The 26,871-nt window shown below is 42.9% G+C and overlaps 1 protein-coding gene across 1 annotated transcript in view; it reads right to left on the bottom strand.

Moving 5' to 3' along the window:
* Nucleotides 1-448: 448 nt before the first annotated feature.
* The window catches only part of SLC6A11 (solute carrier family 6 member 11), an 86,020-nt gene continuing 59,597 nt past the window's right edge, over nt 449-26,871 (bottom strand). Inside the window, exons 7-14 of the mRNA XM_086845264.1 lie at nt 16,081-16,184; nt 10,854-10,978; nt 9,108-9,220; nt 7,727-7,864; nt 5,936-6,038; nt 5,136-5,236; nt 3,691-3,861; nt 449-2,337 (exon numbers count right to left, since the gene is read on the bottom strand). Coding sequence (XP_086701390.1) covers nt 2,185-2,337; nt 3,691-3,861; nt 5,136-5,236; nt 5,936-6,038; nt 7,727-7,864; nt 9,108-9,220; nt 10,854-10,978; nt 16,081-16,184 — 1,008 coding nt within the window. The 3' untranslated portion in view covers nt 449-2,184. The remainder of the gene's footprint in view (nt 2,338-3,690; nt 3,862-5,135; nt 5,237-5,935; nt 6,039-7,726; nt 7,865-9,107; nt 9,221-10,853; nt 10,979-16,080; nt 16,185-26,871) is intronic.

Here is a 26,871-nt window from a genome sequence, read left to right on the forward strand (position 1 = left end):
TTCTGCGGCCTGGGTGAGTGGAGAGAAAGCCCAGGAAGGGACATTGGGTCCCAAACATTCCTGACTTGTTGGGACTTCCAAAAATGTGAATTCCTAGATTTGGGGGTGTGAATGTCAATTCAGTTTTTGCATTGTATATAAATCAACCTGTGGTTTCCATTCTGGGAACATTTCTCTCCCTGTATGGTTTTCCTATGGGACTGAGTTTTGGCTCTGAGGGAGGCCAGCAGGCACAAAATGATGGTTCTGTGCCTTCCTAAATCCAGGTTTCTTTTAAATATCCTGCCCCAAGCACCTCCCAAGGGAGATGTGCAAACAGGATTTAAAGGATTTGAAGTCCTCTGCTAGGCTTCCACCTTGCCACACACAAAATAAACCCCTACAAATAAGGTAAAGTGAAAATGAAATGGCTCTATTAGATTTAATGAAGTGACTCGAGACAAAGCAGTTCCATAAAAATGCTTTTTTTAAGAAGTAACAGCAAGAGCTTAGAGAAGTGCTGACTGCAGGTACAGTTCTAGCCAATATTAAAGTATAATTAGTGATTTCTAGGGAAATATTTCCTTGGGAGAAGGTCAGGAGCTGTTTCTGTTGCTAACAACTCCAGGTGCTGTGTCTGAGCTCCGGTGGGTTGGAGTTGCAGAGAAGGCAGCAGGTGTTATGACATTTCTTCTGGGCTGTCTCTTGTCTCTCCCCAAAAATCCTGTGCAGTGCAGGATGATGTTCCTCCACAGGTTCCTCACACAACCATCAAATAACAAAAACAAGCCAAGAAAAAAAATTGTCCAGAACAAATAATAGTGTTTGGAATATTATCAGGTAAAAATAAAAAACCACATCCTAAGACACAGTTTAGGGGTTTTGCTACTGGGGCATCTGCACACCTCCTGGAACAACCATCCAGCAGCTGGATCCACGTACAAAATCAGCTTTAAAGCCCGGCAGTCAGTCCAGACCAAGGCCTGACAGGACAGAACCAGCGCTGCTGCCTCGGTGACACCGAGGGTCACAGCAGCCCTGCATGAATCCCTTGCCCTGCACCACACAGAAATGACCTCCTGGGACTCCTGCAGAGAGAAAGGACATTACCCCAACCTTCTGCTAAAGAAATTCCTCCTCTGGCTTCAGTCCAAGCCTCGATCCCATCCAGGGCACAGGAATCAGTGCCTGATCTGAGGGGACCTGGAAAGGACCTTGAAGAGGAATCAGAACACCCTGAGTTGGAAGGATCATCCAGTCCAACTCCTGGCCCTGCACAGGACAGCCCAAAACCCCAGCCTGTGCCAGCAGAGGAGCTGTGTAGTGCTACACATCGGCATTGTAGGATCCTGGATTCCTTTGGAGGGGAATGAGTTGTTGTACAGACACAGAGAGCCCTAAACTTTTCCCCTCAGAACTTCTCCAGCTCTGTGAAATAACCTTGGTCTCCTGTTGAAGGAGCACAGACAAACACGGGTCACTCCTGGGGGTGGGAAGTGCCAGCCAGAATTCAGGAGCAGCCGCCCAGGGAGGAAGATGCAAAGGTTTGGGAGGTCTCCTGAGGAGCACATCCTGTCAGAGACCAGGAACTTACAGCAGCAAAATTCAGAGCCCTTCAGAACCAGCCTCTGTCCAATCTCCAGGAAAACAGTGGCTCGGGATGGGCTCATTCCACATTTCCAACCCTGATGAAGCCAGTGGAGGGTGGAGAGAAGGAGGTGGGAGCAGCTGAGGCGCCGTCAGCATCACCAAACTCACCCTGAAAGGAGAATTCTTCCCAAGCAAACCATAGGACAGGCAGGTGCCTTTTATATACACACATGGACAGCTGAAATGGTCTGAAATGCTTACAGGTTAGAAGGTCTATACAACATTACACCTGCCACAAATCAAAGTAGAAAAGTTTTACAGCACATTATACAGGTCCCTCTAAAGTCTAAAAAAAAACCAAACATTGACTGGAATCACCATATTACAAGAAGTCATCACTAACAGACAATATAATACTATTTCTTTTTCTTTTACAGAATCATTACAGATAGAGTAATTTAAAAAAATCACTTTTTAAACAAGTATACAATTTTCACTTTAAAATTAACTGGTTAATAAAATTCTGTGCAAAACAAGCCAGCCTCTATAATTAAGTGAATTTATTTATTTCTTTATACAAAAAAAAAAAATAGAACAACAAAAAAAAAAGTTCTTTCAGAAATGTGTTTCCTTTTCTGTGATGGTGGAAATGGTGCCATCTCCTTTCAGTTTGGCATCGCAGTCATTTATTGCTGCAATGTAGGCTCCTCCTCCGAGCTTGCCCCGCATTTTCAGGTCTGAGCTAGGTGTAATCAACTTCCTGAATTTCTAGAAAATTGGAGAAATTGGAAATTGAATCATTAAAATTAAAATCATTACGTTTGTCTTGGTCACAGACACACCTCTCTTTAACAGATCGATTATAAAAGGCTTTTCTCCTGCACGTCTGCTTCTCATTTATTCCCCTGTTGTGGAAACACCCTCAGACCTGCAGGCTGCACAATTCTGGGTAAATCCCACTGGACCAAAGAAGGCAGAGCGAAAATTTTATTTCCAAAAACCAAAGTGAATTTTTATGCTGATTTAATCACCCCCTTTCATGAAGACACTCAGCATTGTGTCTGTTCTACAGGTACATTTTGTTTCTCATTTTATCATCAATGATATTCACTGGAAAAAACAAATAAACCAGTGACAGCCAAGGTGTATTAAGGTGTGATAAAGAAAAATATCCTTTCTCTTTTCTTTGAGCAATGACATCCACAGCAAGGTTGCTGCTCACAGCAGGAAGTTGGCTCCCCAAGAAGCTCCCAGCTGTGATTAAAACAATCCTCTTGTCATCCTGGCAGGGAAAAGATAAGGACCTGTCTGCAGTGCTGCAGCTCCAGCAAAGTCTGCTCACCTGCAGGGACAGGTGAGGCTGCTGCACTGAGGAAATACTGAATGTTTAGATTTGTGCAGATTTCCTTTCTTGACTCTCTGAGACAACTAAATCATGGGTGATTCACTTTTAGTTGATATATGCAGTAAAGATTTCCTAGGCAGCCTCCAGGCTGTGTTTAATCAGCTGAATGGAGTCTGTGCAATGTGGACAAATTGAGGCTTTTCTGCAATGCTGAAATCCCAAATGGCTGAGTAAGGTTTGTATTTTTATTTCTTCTGCTATTGTTTCCTTCACTGCCTTTCTTTGGAGCTCCCACAGCAATGAGAAACTCTCCAAGCTTGAATTTGATAATAACCTCATTCTAGACCTAACCTGACACCAAATGTCAGAAAATTGCCCTGAATATCTATTTGACTTTCTCATTTAGAGAACTGAAATTAAGAAAACTGTACAGAAAATGGGAATGTGGGCAACCCAGCTCCTGGAGAAAATCCTGGCAGCACAAACAAAAACCATGGAAAAAGGCAGCTGACCTGAGGAAATGGCTGATACAAACTTCGAGGGATTTAGGTGACGTTACAGACATTTTAAGCTACAAATTGTGCTGGGAACAGAGCACCTTAAATCAATAGTTAGTTTACCACTGGCAGCACAAAACCCAAGAGGAATTCAGAATAAACCAGAGAAAGTTCAGAATTCTTTTTCCAGCGGCGACTGAGAGCCCTATCTGGGGGATGCAGGTGAGGACTCCCAGCCTTTTCCCAGCTCTTTTTCCAGCATCACTGGATATCTCTCACCTCCATGAAGGTGCCTTCTGTCTTCCAGAGCTTGATGCAGATCCACAGCGGGATGCAGACCATGGAGGAGAGCGCCATCATCCACCCGATGCCGTAGCCCCAGTCAGGGTAGATGTACACGTTGTTGTATTTCAGGGGTTTGTATTTCACCAGGAAAAAGATGAAGATTCCCTGAAACAAGCAGAGATATTGTCAGAGGTATTTATGGGCAAACCCTGCACGTGTAACAAAGATTTGGCTGAGGGTTTAGGCCAGGCCAGGCTCTCTGAGGAGGAAAAGCAGAGGGAAGCTCTTCACTCAGAGAAAAAAAAACCCACCAGCAGCATCCTCTCTGCTGTACAGCTGAAATAACACATCTCAGAGGCTCCTGCAGAAATGAGCAACCTTTCAAGTTTAATCCTATTTACCACTTGGTGACAATAAACCCTGCACTTTGATGGCAAGCAGCACCTGGGCAGGAAAGATTAAGTCTTGCTACAGCTACAGTGAACCAGCTGTGATTAAGTAACATGAGCTGGGTTTTCTCCAACCTGTCAGGATGAAAAAGGAAAGCCAAAATTTTTGAAGTTACTTTAATCCACTGTGTGTACCTGCAGTTTTGCAGGCCAGTGCTTTCACCCTGCCAAAAACACTAAAAAAAAAAAATCTGTTTAAATTTCTAATCAGGCAGCTTGGACCATTTGGATGCATGAAATAGAGAAAAGCTACCGTGTCATTTTGTCCAACGTGGTGAAACGAGTGCACAAGAGCAAATGGTGGAGAGGTCATTTCAGAACTGGTGCAAATGAGTCAGAAATTTTGCTAAGTTTGCAAATGAGAGCCTGGATCTCGAGGTAGCCCAGCTCCTGTGGTTTGCAGCTGCCATCATTGGAGTATTACACAGCTGGAAGGGGTGTTGGCATCCAATCCTCAATTTTAAGGGCAATCAGATCATGTTGCTTTTGGAACTTTGTCCCTGTGACACTGCCACAGATCTGCAGAGCTGGCACAGCTTCCTTCCCCTCCCTCATGCCTGTGGGATGGACTCTTGGCCTCTCCTACTACTTTTAAAAGTAAAATACATCTTGTCTCCTTTGGGAAATGTCCATACCCCAAAGAGAGAGAAAGGAGGAGAAAGCAGCAGAGGACCCGGCACAAGTCTGGAGGAGCTTGAGCCATGGGCTGGCACACAAGGTGCACAAACCACAGGGAAAAACATCTCTCTCATTCTGGCAAATGTTCTTCTAGGGCCCTGGCATTATTTTTGTTCCTATGACTGTACATACTAAGATTTTTCACTATTTAACAACTTTTACAGATCCTACAGAATGTTTTTTTATTTTAAATACATGCTACAAATCAATAAGCTTTTTTCTCGACTATTAGCCACAGCAAAATTATTAAAAAACATGTAGAGAAACCCTTCTTTATACCTAAAAGAATTTATTTGGACATTCTGTACTTACTGCACAAATACCTGGAGTTAGGACCATCCAGCACCATTTAATCAACGACACAGGTTTGTACCCAATCATGTCTTCAATGTTCTCATAAAAGCGATTGCTGCCTGCCCAAAAAGCAAAGGAAAAGCAGATGAAGAGTGCACATGGAAGGGGTTGTCCAGGTCAGGATTTAAAGCAGGGAAGAGAAAGCACAGACAGAGCTGGGAACACTGAAGCTGCTGCCTCTTTCCCTGGGAAACTCCTCCCTGCCATCTGCCCTGTGCTCATGGCAGGGGTTGATATAAAATTCCTGCTGCTAGAAAACTTCTGGTGCTATCAAATATTTATTTCATACAGATCATTGCATCTCTTATCAGAGATGGAGATTTCATTAGTGTGGTACAAGCTGTCACAAAAATATTAACATTTCCTTTAGTCCTACTCTCCTTTTCCCTCCACACCTTAAGTTTTGCTTTCCTTCATAGCATGAATCAATCTAATATACTCTGCTTAGCTGATTTATTCTCTTTCTTGTAGAATCAGGTTGTAAACAACCCCAGTCCAAGAGTATCTATTTTATATATAAATATATTTAGATGCTATGAGCTCATGTGTGAAGCCAAGGATAGCTGCTCACATGTGATCTGCACTTCTGTGTTGTTTTACAAAGTGAAATTATCTTTGTGGAGAAAAAGGCATTCATGACTTTTTTTTGGGGGCATGGGAACGTGGAGGGTTCCATCCATAAGGGCACAAGGTTCTCACTTTGCCTTGATGCAAACAGGGAATTTAGATAAGAAAATAGAGCAATTTTTATCACTCACCGTACACCCAGCCTATGCAGACACACTCAAATATGGCAACAAAGAGCAGGCACATCCCACTGGCTGCATAGGAGTCAAAGAGCTGAAAGACATACATCCCACCCTGGAGGAGAAAATAGGAAAGGGAAAAAAAATATTGGGTTGGCACCCGTGGCAATATTTCATAGCAAATCTGTTTTAATTACATCGTCAAGCTGTTGGCTCCCTGGCAATCTTCCTACTCAAGTTGGTTCCTTCTTGAACAAAGAATATTCATTTCTTGTTTTTTTTTTTTTTTTTTAACTCTGCACTTCCTTTAGGGTGGTAAATCTGGAGTGAAGTAAATTTGGTTTTATTTGCAAAAATGCTGTCCCACCTCCCCGCTTTTCCTTCGGTTTGTTATCACATCGAGCTGAAGATATTCCCAGGTGTTTCTGACCTCCAGATCCTGGCTCTGTGTCTGTGTTATTAATATGTAAAATAATTAATTTTATTAAGGAGGTAAAATCTGTAGCTACCAAAATCCCTCTGTGACGGTGCAGGGACTGCAAAATGAATAAAGTGACCTAGAAAGTGTGAATTCAACTCACAGACTTTGAGCCACATGACTGAAACGAGTCTTTCTTATTTCTCACAAAGAAAAAGAAATAAGAATCATCCAATCAATAACATTATATAACATAAATAATTAAAATGATATGGATAATATTAAAATTTTTATGTGAGACAACCATTTATCACATCTGCATTTAATATTGAAATAAGGAGGAGGAGGAGGGGTTCACAAGTGAGCATTTTGATGAAAGGAGATTCTAAAGAAGGAAAGAAGGGCTTGAGATGAGCCCTCAGTTGGAATTTAATGTTTTTTGGGGAGCTCATGAGATCCATTACATCTCAGAAAACTTTCTGCAGATGGAAGAGAATCCTAAAAATAGGAAGAAACCTAAATTTCTACTGCAAAGTCATCATGGTGAGGCTCAGCAAATACCTGAGCAAAATGCAGATTTAGAAATCAACCAATACAGTAAAAGGTAAGGACAACAAAACTCCTGCAAGGATATTCCTGCAGTTTGAAGAACTTGTTTCCCCTTCGCTCTTCAGATTTATATTTCTTTTAGCCTGTATATCTTGATAATAAGAGATAATCTTCTCAGTACTCTGCTCAACACAAGCTGTGTAGAGGGGTTATTCCAAGATTTCCCATTTTACATAGCCAAGATGATTTATTTCACTGAGAATAAGAATTACAGGTAAATATAAAGTATACAAGTATAAAAAAATCTGTTTGATGCATTTTTTCACACAGAGCATTGAATCTCCTATCAGAGAGGGAGATTTGATTAGTGTAATTAAATACTAATGGTCCACGTTCTAGATTATTCCAAATTGGAAAGGACACAAAAACTTTTGCTCAAAACCAAAGATGGTTTAATTTTCTCTTTTCACTTCACCCTTATTGTTTTTCCCATCCAAAATGTGGTTGTTCCTGCCCAGGGTGAGCAAGCAGAAACCACGATCAGTGTGTGTGGTTGGCTGGTGCAAAGCAGATGGAATTTCCTTGGTTGTGCTGTGTATTTTTGATTAAGACATTTCCTGAGCTGTGTATTTTTGATTAATACATTTCCTGAGCTCAGCCGATAAAACGAGGCCGCTTTTCCCATTTCAGACGTTACACAGGAGCTGACAACATTCTCTCGAGTATTTTGTTGTCACGTTCCTGACAGTGAAATTTGTCTGTGGCAAAGATTCATGTGCTTTATCTGTTGTGATTTCAAGCACAAACTCTTTTTCTCTGGGCCAGGCAGCTCTCACCTCAGTTAACATGATGAGGCCGAGGAAGTAGGACACGACGGAGAGGCCGAGGATGAGCAGCTCCCTCCTGTAGCCCCTGCGGAACACCTTGGGGTACATGTCCACCACGGCTGTCACGATGCTTTCCACACACACAAACTGCAACAGAGGACAGCAAAGATCCAGTGAAATCTGCTGCTGGGATTGGGATTTGCCACCTAACACTAAATTTCCTCCTGTGTTTTCATCTCAGAGGGTCGGTGATCCCCGGGGACGCCCCATAAGCAGAAACTCAAACTGAAAGGAACATCTCCCAGTGGAAAAGTCCAAAGTTATGGATTTCCACCAAACCCAAACAGTTGGATTCTCTGATATCATCCCAGATTGCATTTGCCCTGTAGCAGGTGGATTAAATGAAAAGGAAACCTTTCAAATGTGGCTGGAATGGGAATTAAATAATGTACAAAGCCTTCAATGGATCTCCAGGCACTTTTTCCAATTTTGCCATGCATCCTCCAACCTGCTACAGGAGCAGCAGGCTTTGGGGGAAGTTCTGTCCATGAAGAGAGAAGTTCCTCAGAGCTGTTGAGTGCCCAAGCCAGGAATTCTAACAAAGGAGGGCAGGAACATGTTTGGCATCTTTAAACATCAAAAAAAAATCAAAAAGCCTGAGCTTCTGACTCAGGGCTCTGCAGCAAAGTTTCTAAAACAGGGCCCAAAATAGACATTGGAATAGTCAAGAGCAAAATCCAGGAACTGCTCACTTTAAAATAAATAAATAAATAAATAAATAAAGGCTTAAGAACCCGTTAGATCATTAAAAAGAGTGGTTATTAAAACATTAAGTTTAATGATTGGAAATGTCATGCAGAACAAGCACTGCTGAGCTTTAGAATCATAAATTTTCTGAACCCAGTCATGCCAAGGGCTGAGCTGCATGCTAAAACACCCAGGCACGTCACATTCCTCTTCAAGCAGCTTTTGCAATTTTTCCAGTCACACGGGGACAACGACTTTTGTGCTGCCCCTTTGCTGCAGGCTATGGCTGCACATTCCTTGCTATGGTATCTTGCAGTAAAAATACACCATGGGAAATTACATTATCACTATCTGATATTCAGCTTCAAAATTCAGTGCAAAGTGCTTTAAAAACAGGCTGGTATTTTACTGAAGTGTGGATTTTAATCAGCCCTGCTGAAGTTCAGACTGATTTCCGTGTTAATAATGAAAGCTGGAGTCGGGCTGAACCAGCCCTTGCAGTGAATCATGAAGGGATATCCAGCATCACAACTAAGATTTAAAATAGCAAAGAATTAAGTTAGGGTTCAGTCTTTCACCAGGCTGTGATTTCCACCTGTTGGGGAGGCTAAAGAAAATCACTGAAATGGGGTTTGTTCCCTACCTGACTGTCCAAGCCCAGGAAGATGAGCATCATGAAGAACAGAGCTGCCCACAGAGGAGACAGAGGCATCATGGTGACAGCTTTAGGGTAAGCAATGAATGCAAGTCCTGGTCCTGGAAAGGAATAAAGAAATGAAAAGTTTATGCTTGTGTGGGAGTTTGAGATGGAGCTCAGCTCCTCCAGAGCAGCCTGAGCTGTGGGAGAACAGCATTGCTGACACCAAAATGTGCCTCTGGCTGGGCAGGGCTCACTCAGCATCACTTACCAGGTGTTTTATCTGGACACACCCATTTTCTCACTTTTCCTCTCCTGCTCCCTTCCCCAGCCCACTGTGGAAACTGGGTGAGTGAGCAGAGTGTGGATGCTCAGCTGCTGCTCAGGGTCAGCCCACCACAACCTGATTCTTCTGTCATGGCACAGAAGAGGAACTAAACCTGAGACTGAACACCTTGACAAACTCTACCTCTCACAGTCTAACAGTTGGTGATGAGGCTTATCAGAAATGGCACAGCCCTGCCTGCATCCTGCCCAAAGGATGCTCAACTTCTGTTCAGACCTCCCAGTGCTTTATGTTCCCCTTTTTTTCTGTGGATGTGCAGCACTGCAAACATCCCTGAATAAATCATAGTGGCTGCTCCTGTGATTGCCTTATATAATTTAGGAACATATCCTGGATTCTTTATTTTTCCCCTAACCTGGTGCAAGGCAAATGCTGGTTCCCATCCTGCTCTGTGGTTTTGGGTGCTGCTGTGTGACATTGGCTACATATTTAGAGAAATCTTCAAAACAGAACATTTTTGTAACAGCACTGATAACTTCTCAGATCTGCTAAGAAATCTTCTCACCTTTCTCATGTCTTTCTGGTTTTATTTTTCAGCTGTTTTTTATGAAGCCAGGCAGCTTTCAAAGCAGGGGCACAAAGGCCCTCTCCCAGGCAATAAAGAAGAACCCTGTGCTCCTGCTGCAATAATTTCAGTGTCACACACTGCTGCTTCTTTCTTCGTTTAAAACAGCATTTACAAGCTCCTATAATGAAGTGCAAGCCTGTTGTATTGAGGGATTTAGGAAAAGATAAATATTTTCCATGAGAGCATCAGTGAAACCCTGCTTGTGTTGCAGTTTTCCTGGGATTAACTCCACAACAGTCATTTCTCCTCCTCAACAGCTCAGCATTGCATTGGGCTTTTTTTCTGGGCAGCCTCCTGTTCTTTTTCTTCTGCTTGAGGATGTTACAGCCACAAAGGTGTGGAGTAACTTCCACTGGATGCCCAGCTCCAATGGTGTTTGTGGATGGTTCATTTTTCATAAATCTGAGCCTGTGTGCCTGCCTGGTTTCTCATTTTAACAGCTGCAGCTTTTTTCCTTTAATATCCTTTCTCATTTATTTTTGTTTTTTCCAGAAGGAACAAATATTTGTGGATTTCAGTCTGTCTCATTGAAAGAAGGTGGGATGCAGGTGAGGATCAACACTCACAACTCAATTTATCTGCTAAACAACATTCTGGAGGCTCAGCTGGAGTAAATTTGTGTTGCAGGGGCTCTTTGAATTAATATACTTGCTTCTATGCACAGCAGCATTGATAATTTTCACACACAAATGCATGGCCACAAAAATAGTTCAGAACTCTTCCTGCAGCAGTTGTTCCATTGAGTCATGCCATCCACAGGCCATGGCACAGACTGTGAACTCTGCCCACATCATCTGGGCATTTTTTGTTAACTCAGAAATCTGCTTTTGGAACTTACCCGATTCTGCAACTTCTGCAATGGGCACGCCTTGTTCATAAGCCATAAATCCAAGAACTGAAAAGATAGCAAAACCAGCAACAAAGCTTGTGCCACTGTTCAAGCAGCAGAGCATGATGCAGTCTCTGAAAATATAAATAAAAAACACTGCAGTTGATCTCCAGAGCTGGGCTTTCTTTCATCTGCTGAGCCAGAGGATTGACAGAACCCTGGGCTGCAGGAATGGAGAGCAAATTTTTCATTAGCAGTAAGGTCCCAACTCATTATTAATTATTCCTGAGAGCCACCAGGAGTTAGCACGTGCAGGAGGACAACAGCAGAATATCCTTGCTTGTCTTTTAACTGCTGGAGTTGCAAAGCTGGTGCAAGTCACTTGCTGTTTTCCAATAAAATCTTTAAAAAACATGTAAAACTATGTAAAGCATGTAATAATCATTAAGAACAATTTCTTCATAATAATTATACTATTATATATGTATATATAATACATATATATATACACACATATATGTATATATATGCATATAATGTATAATATTATATACATATATATGTGTATAATTATATATGTGCTAATAGATTCCAGATGATATGAACTCATTAATAAACACTATAAAAATGGTAACATTTTTTTTCCTGGGGGAAGAAAAGAAAATAAATCCTGTTGTCGCATCTTAGCTCCTTCTATCCCTGTTAGAGAACACTGCTAAAATATATCCATGCAAAATACAGCTGCATTTTGGTTTCTAGCCATGTTTGAGAGGCTGTGGGAATGAAAAGCACTGTACATAATCTGGAAGTGTGTGCATGACTAAAAAAGTGTCTGAAAAGAGGCCAAGGCAGTGCAGGGACAGAGATCTCTCAGGCAGACACATCCCACACCTAAACCACGGCAAGGACAAGGCCAAGGTGAAGAAAGATTTCTTTTCCCAGACTGGAAATGCCAAAAGAGAAAACCAGTTTAAAGAAAGGGAAGGTCCTCTTGCAGCAAGGTGTGATTTCCCCCAGAGCCCAGGGAAATATTGCTGTTCCTGCTGCTCTGACAGCTCTCCAGGCGTGACGGATGATGAGGCACTGATGGTTTATGCTGACAGCCACTCCTTGAAGGGTGTTTGCCACAGAGACAGCTGTGTACTTGAGAAAGCAAGAATCTAACCCAGATGTTTGAGGTAAATTAGGGTTCTAACCCACTGAAACACAAGGCAAGCCTGGAGCTGCCTGGAGCCCATCCCTTAATCTGCTTTATCCCCATCTCACTGTGGCTCTGAAGCAAATTTTCGTGCAAGCTACCAATAAGAAGAAAGGACCCTGTAAAATCCAGCAGGTTCTGAATTCAAATCTTCAATAATTCAGTAAAGGATCACATCTTTGTCACAGATTTGTGAGACAATTCCTACTTCAAAGTCTTGGCAATTCTCTCAAAATTTCTCTGCTAATCTCCCTGCTTTGCTGTTTAATACTTTTATCCTGTGACGTCATCTCATCAGTTTTTGGAGCTCAAAGTGAGGTGAGCAGTTGCAGCATCTTGTTCCTTCACTGATGAGCCCTGCAGTGTCTCCCCCAGGTGTCCAAAGCTCTTCTGCCACCCCTGGGACTCACTGAGCACATTCCCCTGGCAGGGAGCATCCTGACATTCCTCAGCTGCAAAACCCAGGCTCAGCTCAGCCTCTGGGCCATGGAGGGCTTTGGCTCCCTCTCATCCCCTCAGCTTAATTTCAAATATTATTTTGGGAAGGTTTTATGTTATCACAATTGCAGAGTAAAAATCATCTCTGTGATTGACATGACAACATCTATGAATTCCTAAGATGTGCCCAGCTATGAAAAATTAATATTCCCATTTGTAGTGGAGACTCAGACATGGACAAGTGCAGTGATGTCCACACTTCTTCCATGCCTGGACTCTCTCTAGCACTGTTCATTTGCAGTGAAATACTTGCTGAAAATATAAATTCCAACTTTTATTTATTTGCTTCTCATATTAAATTATCCCAGCCCAGGCCAGTTCCACACTTTGAACATCTTAAAGCAAAATGGCAATCCAAAATAAAGGACTGAGGAGCACAGAGGACTTTGTGCTTTGCAGAGATACAAAAAAATGAAATATCAGCCCCTTCCTGACCTTCCCAGTGAATTTCAGCTCTAAAGAGCTCTGGGGGGACTCTCACCCCATCTCTCTCACCTCAGGAAGTGGTGAGTCAATACTGAGAAATTAAAATGGAGTGTGGTGAAACCCTGTCGGTAAGAGAGGTCACAAAGATGAATTTTCCAGTCCTCTGGGGGAAAAAGAGAGATCCTGCAGGGGGTGGGGGATGCAGCCAGATGATGCCTCCACTGGGCACAGGCTGGTCTCTTCAGGTAACATTTGGTTTAGATAATTGCCTGCTTCAAATGCAGTCTGAAGAAGATGTTTCCTTCTGAGGAATGCTGTGGCACAGGATATTTGAGAGCTGCTGGCTCCTGAGGGGGAGATAAGGGCTGGAGCCCCTGGCAGGGACAGAGCCCAGCTGGAGAATCCCACAGAACAGGAGGATCTCCTCTCTCAGGGAAGCCTGGCAAACCACAGCACCAGACCATCTGCAGCATAAGTACACATTTCTCCAAGGGAAGGGGAAAAGGGGGATTTTCACCCCCTCCAGCCACTGAGGTTCCTGTTCTTTTCAGATAACACCACCCCAGCTGAATCCTTTCACACCCAGGGAGGCAGTCAGAGACTGAACACAGCTTCTCTGAGGGCCCTCATGAAAATAGAACCTCCAATTTCCCTTCCCTTGGCCTTGCAGGAATTCTACCAAACCCCCAGCTCCTGGTTTTTATCCTACAGGCAGAAATAACCTGTAGCTCAGGGGGGTTTTTTCTGCTATGGGAAGAGAAACTGGAAAGTGGATCTGGATCTATTGATCGTGAAACCAATGAGTTTTAAAACACAAGTGCTCAGGAACATCGAAAGGACAACGTGAATTTTTTATGTGCACCCTTGGCAGGAGGACATCAGAGCCTGACTGAAGCCCAGACTGATTTCAAGTGAAAGGAAAACTTCAAATTTTTATGAAAACTTCGCATTCTTCCAAATTAAACTCCTGCCAATCACGTGAATAATTCAAGATGTGCATCACTTCTCTCCCTGCCTGACAGGCAGGACACTTCTGAAGGTTCATGCTGCCTTCCTTGAGGAGCTTCTCTGAGCCCACAGAGCCCCTGGCATCCCTCCAGGTCCTTCCCTGCCTTTATGGATTCCTCAAGACCCAATTGAGAAATGCCCATTTCTCTTCTCCTCCTAGACTAGAAACTTGGCAAAGGACAAATCTTCAGGTCTTGAAAGTTCTGTCCACGTGTGAAATCACTCCTTTATCTCCTGCTCCACAGTGGGAACAGGGGAGCTGACTCTGAACTTGTACCTGGGAATGGATTTGGGATTCTGAGCTGGATAAAAACCCCAGGAAACATCAGTACACCTGTGTGTTATCCCTGTGGGGAAACACTGCCTGCTGCTGGCACTGCCAGGGCTTCCAGCTTCTCAGAGGAGTCACTTGGGACTCAAACTCAGGACATCCAGGGAGGAGCTGCTTTTGTTTTCCAATGAAAGATACATAAGGATGATAAAAAATTCATTTCCTATTCAAGGACATGAAGTGACTTTTGCAATTCATTTACCACATTAATGAATTAAATCAGGTTTAAATCTTAAATTCACCAGGCCCACGTGCATCTCAGACTTTCCCATTTCCCACTGAAATACCTCTTGCCATTATTTTCAACCACAATTTTCCCTTAGGGAATAAAAATTGGAGTAAAACAGAGCAGAAGATGTCGATGTTATGATCAGACTGTGGGGATTGCAGGAGGAAAACCCCCCAGCTTGATTTAATTTTTTTAAAAGTGCTGGTTAGAATATAAAATTGTGGTTTTCACATCAGAGCTCTGCCCAGCTTTGCCACATTCTGCACTCCACTGCTGTCCTGCCCCTTCCCTCAGACTTGTTAAAAATCACACCTCAGGACACAGTGATGTCTGGGAAATTTGGGAAACATTTTGTGAGGGGAATTGTGGAGCTTGGATGGAGTAAAAGGTGTTTGGCTGCAGCCTCCTGCTCAGCACCTTCAGAGCAGAGTTTCACCAGCTGAGCTCTGGGTCAGGGGGAAGGGAAAAAGAAATCCATAAATGCAAACTCCTGTTTTTTGTAGTGGGTTACAAAACCTCAGGAAAAACATTCCTGGGCTCCTTGTGGCACTGACAGCTTCTAGCTGGGATACAACTGGGAAGAAATAGAAATAAAACTGAAGGGAGGAAAGAAGGGGAGGCTTTGCTAAAGAGTCACTTGTGCTAATTAGGGGAAAGGCTCATTACCAGCAGCTCTGAAGGCTGTAGGGGACTCACACCACCTTCTGCAGCAAAACATTTTGTCTTGCTAAGACACGGAAAGAAGGAGCATTTCCTCAAACTGCTTCCTGAACTCTCCAAGTAAAACTGTAATTTAGAATTTAAATAAACTTTGGGGGTTTGGGGTTGTTTGTTTTGGATATTCTTTCGCTTTTGGATTGTGTTATTTCCTTTAGAGGAAAATGAAACTTTAATTCTCTGTCTGGAGACCTTAATGGAGTCACTACAACCAAACTGTCCTTGTAGGAATTTTAGGGAAATGAATTCAATAACTGTGGATTCCAGAAGAAAAGAGTAGGGTTCATATGCCAGTAATGTGGAAAGGGGGTTTTGTGCAAATCATATCTCTCCTATCCCATTGACTCAGGAGAGATTAGAACCTCCTGAAGTCATTGGCAATTCCCTCCTTGGGGATATGGAGATAAGCCATGAAATGCTGCCCATTCCCTCTGGGTTGGGGCCTGCAAACTTCCCCAAAAAATGGGGAGAAGTGGCAGTCAGAGCACACACCAAACTGGGGTGATGTGTAATAACAATTGTTGGTAGTACTTTTTAAAAAGCAGCTTAAGTAATGCACATACATTCAATTATACCAGTCTGAAATCCTGTATTTTTCCATGCAGTTCTGTGTGCACTGAGGGGTTGTGGAAGGCTCAGATTTGACCAAAAGGGATGAAAACACCACATTTTGGAGCAGACTTCCTCTGAAGCAGTTCCAAGAAACATTACACATCTCTGTCCCACTAAAACACCTGTGTGTGCTTCTGGTTATCCATGGGAAAAGGGAAAAAGGGAAGTGATTCCAAATTTCACCCCAAGAGCAGAATTGCAGCGTGGAAGGTGTTACCTGTAGCAGTTGTTGTTGTAGTTGTTGTAACTCCCCAGGGCTGTCAGGCACCCCAAGCAGATGGCGTAGGAGAAAAAGATCTGTGTGCCAGCATCCACCCACACCTGGAGACAGAGAACAGGGAGAGCTCAGGAAACCAGCCAGGAGAAATCACCCTCCTGCAAAATATTGGCTGCAAACCTGCATAGAGGAAGCTCTGCAGGTTAAGAGGGTCTGGCAAAGCTTATCCAAATCACAACCTTTAAAAAAAAATCTTGCTGAGAGGGAAATTCCCCTCCCCATCCCAGCTGGTCTTTACAGGCTCAGCCTAATGTAGAAAGGGAGACAGAATTCCCAGAGAAGAACCTCACCCATTAAATTCATTAATTGCTGCTGTATAGTTTTGCTAATTGCAGCCTAAATAGAATCACCTGCATTTATCTCACTCCCATTGGACAGTTGCTTATTCAAATTTAAAAATTTAGTGTGAATAAATGCTCTAAAGACAAAATGTGCCATTCCTTGATAGTACATAAATTAAGCTGGGGAAAGGAGGGATAACTTATCCAGGGAAAGGATGTTTTTAGCAAAATTTAATGGATCCAACAGGCACAAATTACAGTTCTGGTCACTGTACAATCAACAAGTTTGGTAGAGTTTAACGAGTCAGTAGCTTTATAATGTCATTGTGGGAACATTTATATCCTAAAGTGATGCAAACGATTTTAAATCAGAGGAAAGGAGAAGGAAGCATGAATTGACACAGCGAGATTCATCTCCTCAGAGCAACCTCAGAACATTAATGAGCAGGTTCCTTTTCCTTTAAAGCAATTTATTTCACTTGACCAGCGTGGGTGTGTTCCCACTGGAGCTGAAGGTACCCCTCGATGTCCTGGTTTTAACCTGAGGATGATGTGGAGTACCCACATACAGCTGCAATCCAGTAAAATCCTGCTCCTGTTTTCCTGGGATAAATGATCTCTTGAAGTCCTTTGTTAAAGCAGAGCGAACACCAAACCCCGAGTGATAATCAGAGGCAGTGACTGTGCAGCCATTCCCTGCTGGAGCTGGAGCCAGGGAAGAGAATAATCTCAGGACTAATAACAGCCATCAAATCCTCCTAAACACGCAAGGGGGATGTGTTTGTTTTACATCTGATCAAGTGAGAGAGACCTTGCTCTCTGGAGCTGTTGAGTGTTTCTCTTTAGAAATAACATTAGGATCACATTTGATTTACATCAGAGCCTTAGAGGGTTTCGTTGCTGTCACCCCGAATAAGACACAGCTGGTTACATCCCAGAGCTTCAGCACTGCTGAGGAAAGGCTGCACACAGAGAGGTTTTTGACAGACAGGCTCTTTAACGAGACTGGAAGCTCCCAAAAAGCTGTGAGGAGCGTGGCTCAGCTGAGAACACCCCGTCTGCTGGGGGCCCAACAAAAGCTGGGAAACTGGATCAGTGCACGGATCCTTCCCTTCCCGGCCTCCCAGAGCTGCAGGGAACCCAGAGGAGCAGCTGCCCTTCCTGCTGGCCACAGCTCTGATCATCCCTGGAACACCAGTGCTGCTGGAAGTGGGAGCTGTGCTGGAAGGGAGCAGCTCCAGAGCTGCTGGAGCAGAGAGCACATCCCTCCGGAGCTCCTGTGCCCAGACAGAACAGCAAACTCCGGCCACAAGTGATGCTCTTTCCTTCAAAGGAAACAAAGGCTGTGACATCCCACAGGGATTCAGACTAAAATGTGGCAAGCAGTCTATGAGAACACTTCTGCAAGGAAACATTGACAGATTCTCTAAATCTGAAGAGTGAAGAGTGTTTTTGTTGCACTCTGTGACATCAGTCTAGAAATTCCCTCAGAACTTAGGGCTGATGTTTAGATAGGAATGGAGAAGCAATTTTATTTGCTGAATGGAATAATCCAATCTGTATTATATATGGAATTATACAATCTGTATAGCTTCTTTTGGGATGTATAATCAGAGCACAAGTGACATTTAATTTGTCTGGGTTTCTAAAATGGCAAAAAGCAATCAGCAAAGTGGCAAACAGGAACACAAATTTAGAAAACCCAGGTAGATTTTCTGTGGCTGAAAAAATGCCAGAGCTGGACTAACCCTGGTGTATCCTGCCAGCCACGCCAACACTTTAAAGCCTTGAAGGTGACATTGCAGCTCATTTTCCATCTCCTCACCCCAACAAGCTGGGTCCATCTGCCATTTGGCCTCAGACTGCAGCACTCAGTTCATAGCTGGAGAATTTGGGGAAGTCTCAAATTGTTCATTAGTCAGTGTCACCTCAATTTGGTCACTCACAAAGGGCACTCAGGGGAAGGTGTTCCCATTCCAGCTTGTAAAGGGCACAGGTGGGCTCCTGTAGACACCAATCCCAAATCCAGGTGCCACCCACACGGCTCACGGCCACAAAACCACTCTGGGATTATTTCTGAGAGTGCTGAGTCTGGCTTCAAGCAGAAGCTGTTCCCCTTTCCGTGCAGAACGATGACATTCTGAAGAGCAGGGACACCTGGGGCAGCAGCTGGGACTAAAGAGGACATTTGTCTGAAAGGTGACACATCTCAACACTTTTCCGCCATGAGGGAAGTCCAGAGGACAGGACCTTCACCACAGAGCACCCTGTTGGTGCTTTATGAACTTTGGGCCTTGAAAACCCTTAGATCAGTGATAATTAATTCAATTTAGCACTCACAAACTTGGAATTGGAACTGTTTTATAGTTTCTGTCAGCTCCTCCTTTAAAGGATGGAACCAGATTTTTTCTCTTTTTTCACCTCATAGAAAACGTTGCCATGCCGAAACAAGATTAAAATTAAAGCACAAAACATTGAAAACTAACCCTAATATTTGAAAAATCACATTTTTTCAAAGGACAGAACCTTATAAAACAGCAAAAGGAGCATTTTCTATTAAAAATGGAAAGTGCTGCTTTGCAACACCCAGCACTCAAGCCTGGCAACGCCCCCGTTTTAGGTCTGTCTGGGTAACCTCAATTTGGCCTTCTTGTGGCAGGTCTGGGACACAATCCCCATTCCCATGAGTGTTTTCTCAGCCCAGGGAGATGAATTGAGCTGGCCAAGCACAGGATGCTGCTGTCTGGAGGATGCCTTGCCTCCTTTGTAGCTCATGCAGTGAAAGCAGGATAAGGAAGAAAGAAGAGGGATGTGCTGTAGTGCAGACAACAGAACCCTGCTCTGGAGAATTAGGTTCTTTTCATGTCCCTGCCATAAAGTTTCTATGGGATGTTATGTCCATAAATCACTTCAAGCAGCCTTTTCTCACATGTTCCTTGACTTGGCTATTCCCTAATGAGTGTCCAAAGCGACGGACAAAGTTACTGAGCACTCACTGCCGCAGATAAAGTGAATTAAAGTCACTTCTTGAACAACTGAAAAAAAACCCCACTCTAACAAACCAACTTCAAATTGAAAATCCCCAGAAGAGTGACAGCCCCTTGTTTTAGTTTCATTATAAATGTCTTTCTGTAAGTAAGATGGAGTCATGCCATACACTGAAAATAAAACAAATGAGGTGTCTGAAGCACATGGCCAGTGCAGAAATAAGTCTCTTGGCAAGGCTGAGTTATTTGTTTTTGTGATGATCAAGCCTTATGCAGTGAATTTAGAGGGCCAAGCAAGAAGGGATAAAACAAAATATTGCATAATTGTCCTGAGATGAGCTCTGAACAAAGCAGAGACCTCGGGGACAACCTGTGATGTGCTGATGTTAATTATTTCCATCATGCATGGAATAAAAAACAACAGTGCACACCTGTAGGAATATCTCAAATTCCAGGGGTTTCTCTAACTTTGTACCTTCCCTGTACTTTCTGTGCTCTCTGGATCTCTTTTGAACAAGCTACAGTGCAGCTGTTATGAAATCTTTCTGTGGATGCAGGAAGCATCTCCCAGGACACTCTGACTTTAACTGGCACTTCCTCCAAGACTGAATAACTCAAACATTTTTTGTAGCTGTGTAAAAAAAAACACACAACATGGTGTAAAATTGTTCCATGTCTGGGCAACACAGGAAAATCAGGCAGCTATTTTCACTCTGATCCTTCCAAAAGATAGGCAGGGCTTTTTAAAAAAAGAAAAATATATTCTGTTGGCAGCTGAGGAGGTTCATTTTGCAGCCCAGGGGCTGATGAGCAGTGCCCATCGTGTGGGTAAAGCAGCACACACGTCCCTCCTTCCCTTTTGGTAGCATTCTAAATCCCATTTCACAGGTTTCTCAGGGAAATAAAATGAATATATTGGTTTTCTGTCTGTCCCTGGCCTTTCCTACAGCTGTGTTTGCTTCCTCGAGAACTCCTGTCAAAATCAAAGGCATTAATTTGAGATTGAAGCCCAAGCACTTGCTGGAATTTGCATCCCAGGGGTTTGGCATCATAAATATCCACTTTTTTTTTTCTCATTCTTAAGGGTGAGGTTGAGCACCAAAGCTCAAACATCCTTAATTCCAGAGTGCTAATGACAATCCCATCATTGAGAATATGGGAGACCAGTTACGACCTGTGCTTGCTCTTTAAAACATGATGTTCTAAACGTTGACAGCCATTTATTTCCCATTTTGTTATCAGAGAACGAGCAATCACTCCAGGTTTTCTTTTAATTTAAATTATTCATTACTTATTGATGAATCTCAACAGTGTTTGTATTTTAAAAAGCAGTTTGCCTTCGGTTTCAAATGAGAATTTTAAAAATAAAGCCGTGGCTGTCGGGAGATAATAAATGAAATTTCAAGGTTAGAGCATAGAATAACTGCAGAATTTTATCACAAATGCCTGAATAAAATGAGCTGTTGCCAGATAAGTTTAGTTGTGACAGGAGTGTAGGAAACCTCAAAATGTGAGGTCTTGACCTTGAGGTAACACCTGCTAATTTCTGACATTGACTATAGGAAACCCCCAAAATAAATGCTAAGAAAATAAATAGGATTAAAAAAAAATGCAGTTTCTAATAGGTTTGGGAAGAAGGCAAAGTCCCAATTTCATCCTGTGCTTTCATCTCCAGTATCCTGGGAAGTTCTTTCCCGTCAGTGGATCATTCAAGCTGCTTTTCAGCTGGAACACCTGACTGGGGGGAGCTGGGATTGAAAACCAGGGGGAATTTCTGTTTTCACCCCACAGAAAACATGAGGTGCTCGTGCTGTGACCCTTCCCAAAAATTCAGAGGAACAGATCCCACCAGGGTGTTCTGACCTTGCTGAAGTTCCCCACACCGGGAGCTTTAATATTTTCTATTTACAGCACTCCTTCTTCCAGTCTTAGATCCCAGGTCTCTCTAATAAAGGGCAATTTTATCCCCCACACGAACTTTTGGTGACACCAGGGAACTAAGAATTGTTCTGCTGTAATATGCAATGAAAATAATCTTTCCCTAAGTTGCATTTTATTACACTCCTCTGCTACAAGTATATCTTTATGTATATGTATTAATGTATATATAGGTATATAAAATAAGTAGTAGTGGAGGACTGAGCACTTTACCTCTGATCTTATTCCAATAAAGTGATTTTTTCTCCTGGCTTTTTCATTCTAAAGAAGGTTCAGCCACATCACAGCCTCCTGTGTTGGGCCTGGTGTGGCAGCAGTGGGGAGTGTGGGATGAGAAACAGGCTGCACACACTGGGAGGGAGGCAGGAGAGCCACACCTGGGCTGCTGCTGTTCACTTCCCATGTTCCTCAAGCTGCAAAATGTTCTGTGTTGCCAGGACTCCCCCAGGAAGGCAGGCAGAGGGGCAGTTTGGGTGCTGCCAGTGCAGAATGCTCGCTGAGATGGATGGAGCAGGGGCTGAGGAGAGGAAGGTGCAGCGCCCTCGGATTCTGCACAAAACCCAAAATCCACTGCCAGCCACCCAAACCCTGGGCAAAGGCAGGGAAAAATAAAGAGAACCACTTTGCATTTACTCTCCAGTCACTCCCTTGCAATCAAGTGAAATTTTTTCTTAAATAGCAGCGAGCACAGAAATCAGCTGAGTGTCTGGGCTGTGCAGCTGCCAAAATACAGAATTCAGAGGTCAAGGTTCTGTTCTATTTGCAAAACAACCCAAACACTTGGAGGATGCAGACGTTCAAAGGGAATAAATCCATTCCTTGCATGCATCCTGCTGTTCCCTGACTAGCAGTACACTGATTATATCTCGTTCCTATCGATCCTGCAGGCACAATCAAGCAGGGAACAATAAACTTTATTATCTTCATTTTCCCACATTGTCAACACCTGTATAGTTTTTCATATTTGACTAAAATATAGTCAAGTATAAAAAATTATTTGACTATAAAATAGTCTTGGTATATGTTTGTTGTTTTTTTTTTAAAAAAAACCACAACAAATCTTCCAAACAGAGTTAATTTAAAAGACATTTTGTGCTTTGAAATCAGACAAAGGGAGTTCTTTCATAAAATTAAATCAGTTAATCCCTGGGGTCCCAATGAAAACCTTTTTGCTGAGTATGAAAATACAGTTTTGGAACTAGAAACTAGTTTTTGGAACTGGAATCTTGGAACACCCAGTGAGTAAAACAGGCTGTTATAATACAATTTGAAAGTAGAATATTACTGTAGCTACAGACACAGATTAAAGCTCTGAGAATTTTTAGGATGTTCTTTACAATAAATGACTCTGGATGTCGCTGCCTCGACAGATACAATCTCTGATAAAACTTACTTCTGATATATTTATTTTCCAATGAATATAGCCCTTTAAAAGTCAGCTTTCAGTGTTTTATCCTCTCTGCATTATTGAGCCTCTGCTAGGAGTGTGAATGTAGGAAAATAAGGATATAAATCAGACTATCCACTGAGGATGTGCCTCGGGCTGCTCGAAGTGGCAGCGCTGTGACAGCCATTGATGTAAAAGTGTTTGGTGTGATGTTGGCCAAGCGAAGCTCAGCTGCTCCAGGCTCCTCCAGATGGCAAAAACAGCACAAAAATATCCCTCACTTATCTCCAAGCAGCCTCAGCTCCAAGGAGTTGTGGCTGAGGGCAAAGCTGGGGTGCCTGGCTGGAGAAAATAAAGGAAAAAAACCCACTGGATCCAAGCAGGCTGGCACCAACCATGTTATTTAATAGAAATCAGCTCTTCAGCCCCTGTCCCCAAATGCCTTCTTGGAAAAAGAAACAACAAAAAAAAAAATTATCTCTCCCAACTCAGTGGGAAATGCCATTAAATGGGGAACTAAACCCAAACAAAATATGAGTTGTGCATTGTGGGGAGGCAGCGACAGAACTGGTGCGTTTTGGACTCAGGAGTGAGTTTGTGTCTGAAGTTTACTACCCAGGGCTCTCTAAACAACACAGCCTCTGAAAGCAGAGCCTTCATTAGAGCAGGAAAACACCACTTAAACGGCCAGGCAGAAAATGGCTGAATTAAGCTCTTTTTCCCTCTCTTTAATGGTAGTGATTCTCAAAAGATTCAAAGTAGGTTAGGGGAAGAATAAAACAGCTATGTTTCTAGTGTCTACCTGACAACAGCTTTTGTAGGGGTGAATAATTACATGAAAATCACTTCCTTTCCACCTCTCTTTGGGGTTTCTGTGGGTTGCTAGGCAGTCTCTCTGCTACCTTCTGCTAATGTCACTTCCAGAGGGCTGAATACAGTAAATTCATTGGGAGAATGGAAACTCGGGAGAAGAAGGACCTAAATACTCGGAGTTTTGTTTATTCATTGGTGCCTTTGGAGCCCAGCACTATAGCTGGGATCACTTTACAGGTATTGAAATGCTAATTTCCCCAGGGGCTGCTGTCAGCCAAGTACCACCCAGTTAAAATGGGACAGGACCTTCCTCCACACTGGAGCCACACCAGTTGCATGTTCCTGTGGCAGCATCCAACGTGGAAAATCAAGTGCTGGAGCAAAGCAGGCTGAGGATCCTTCTGGGATTTACAGGGGCAATTCTCTTCCTCCCTCTCGCTGCTTTTCATGATTAAAACATTCCTACAGTCCTCAATCCAAAATGCTGGGCTGTCTCGGTTGCCCTGGTGTGATTCCAAGAGGAGCAGCCACAAGGTGCAGTTGTACTTCCCTGAGTAAATCAGGAGGGGTCACAGAGAGGAGAGGGCAGAAAATCCTGGCACAGGTTCCCAGAGGAGCTGGGGCTGCCCCTGGGTCCCTGGCAGTGCCCAAGGCCAGGCTGGGAGGGATTTTGGAGCAACCTGGGACAGTGGAAAGAGTCCTGCTCATGGCAGGGGTGGCACTGGATGATCCTTTCCAACTCAAACCACTCCGCGATTGCACAGAGGTTAAAAAAAAAGCAATAAATTTTATCCAAATATCCCTCCCCACTGCAGAGAAAAGTGGGGCTGGAATGCTCCCTCCAGAGGGCAGGGATGAGTGGCTGTGGGAAGAGCAACAACCAAACCCAGAGCAGGGTTCTGAGAGGTCCAGCAGGGTCCTGGATTTCCAGTTTCAGTCTCCTGAGCCTGTGATTCTCTCCATGATTCTCTTTGATTCTGGCCTTATCTGTTCTCATCCTCAAAGTTACCTGACTCAGCCTGGCACAACAGGGGTCAGGGAAATCCAGAGGCTTTGAATTCACCTCCCTGTCAGCATTTTCTGAAGGCAGGATTCAACCCCCTTGGAAATATATATCAGCTTTCCATTAATTTAGTTCTGGAGCATATATGGAAGGAGATACCTGGTGGTATAAGGTACACAGAATATCCCAGAGATATTATTCATATGAAATCATTTATATCCTTCTGATAATGTGCTTTGGTGGGGGGGGAAAAGGCATCTGGAACAATTCTGAGTGATAGGAAAGAAAAATTCTTCAGTCTTCCGTGGACTGGTAGGAAACATCTTTAGAAAGGTATTGATATTTAATCACAATATCTCCTTTTAAGAGGTATTGATAACAGGAAAAGTATCATTAAATCCCAGTATCTTTTGGGAGCAGCACCTTTTTCTGCACTTATTCATTTCTCTTAAGTGAGAGAGTTCAGGGCAGGAGGATGCTCTGCATTGTTCTTCTGGGATCTTCTTGGGAATGGAAAATCATGCCAGGCTCTGGGAAGGTAAAACCACTGAGCATCCCCATGGTCCAGCGTGCTGGAGAGGCCTCTTGCCTCAAAAGCATCAAAACTTCTGCCTCCTCCTACACTTTCACTACATAAACTTCAGGCATTGGAAATAAAAGAACTTTTCCTTTTCATTCTGCGTGTGGTCTGGAAAAAGCACAAAGAATGACCCTTGCCTTTCCTCCTCTTTCCACATTTCATAAATTTCTATGTATATTTCATATATTTTCATTGTCCCAGAGACACCAGAATTTACCAGGTCTTTTAGGCAGCCTGTTAATGTCATTTCCTATAAATGATAAATAAAGATGCCAAATTTTTTAAAGTAAATGCAGGAAGTGCAGTCAACTGATTTTTAAAATGAGGGTGTTGATTAGAGTTCCACTTTACTGAACCACTACCAACAAGTGCTCTCAGGATGAGACATTTGGCAGCTCCCACATCAACCAGAATGTACTCATGGGGGTTTCAAAATATTTACACTTAATTCAGCTGAAGGCATTGATGGGATGGATGACCCTGGGTAATTTCTGCACTGCTCTGAATCCAAACCAAGATGGTTTTAGGGTTGTTTTTTTTTTTCCTTCAAATATTCTGTTTGTGTTACATTTGCCAGAAAGCAGGGCTCTGGGGTGGGTTTGGCTTTTAGGTTTTTGGGGGGATACAGGAGATTTAGCAAAGGCAGTGGGGTTCCATCATTTCAAAATATCCAATTTCTACTGCAGATCTGCTCAATTGTAATATCCCAGTGACAAAAACCCTTCTCCAGTGGCTTTTTAATTAACTCCTCTTACTCTCTTTAGTTTCTCCTTCCCCATCCCTGAAACCTGAGGAACACTGGAGACCCCAAACACAGCATCCAGCCCTGACATTTGAAGTATTTGCAAAGGGGAAATGTCCTGGTTTTGATCATTATTCAAAGATTTCATTCAGAAATGAAGAGGAAGCTGTACTTGGGTTATATAAGACCGGGTGAAATGTTATTTAATCTAATTTCTTTCAAAATAATAATAATATTTCTCAAGGATTCGTTTTAAGCCACCTGAAGAATACTTATCTATAAATTACATCTCTAACAAAGGATCTAAAAAGAACAGCTCAAAACAGAAGAAAATAGAGTTCAAGAAGCATGAGGATAGTTTGATCTTTAATTCTTAGTTTCATTCACAGCAGCCTAAACCTTGTATAAATATCTGATACCAAGAGCTCCTCCCACAGTGGGTCCAGGACTGCTCCTGTAGGACAAACCCTCTGCACCACCAAAGAAGGTCACACCCCAAAAGCATTGTTTTTCCCCAAAACACTGAAGTTCCCTCCTGTTGGAGCCTGAGATACAGAATGTGTGCCCTTGTTTCTAATACTTAGTTCTAGGATTCAAAGAAACACTGAATTTCATATGACATGAAATCCATGAGCATGTTTTCATGGTGATACATGAAAACAAATGTTAAAGTTAGATAGGAAAAGTGTAAGTGTGTAAATTAGAAAGTTTCTTAAATCACTGGGTGAAAAAGTAGTTTAGAGAACAGGAGACAAGATGGAGGATTTAGGGTGTTGTCTCTTGTCCTTCTTTTTTCTTCTTCTTGTTCTTCTCCTAGGGGTTTTGGGGTAGTAGTGAGTGATTGGGTAAAAAATGCCGCAGTGCAGCGCACAGGTGTTGGGTCATTGGGTCACTAAGAAAAATAATTTAGTTGGCATCTGTTAACTGGGTAAATGGACATATAAAAGACCTTGAAGAGGATCTTTGTTAGCCATTTTACCCTTTTCTATCATAGTGCACA

This window comes from Cyanistes caeruleus, chromosome 11 (genome assembly GCF_971803275.1).
Source record: "Cyanistes caeruleus chromosome 11, bCyaCae1.hap1.1, whole genome shotgun sequence".
Lineage (NCBI taxonomy): Eukaryota > Metazoa > Chordata > Aves > Passeriformes > Paridae > Cyanistes > Cyanistes caeruleus.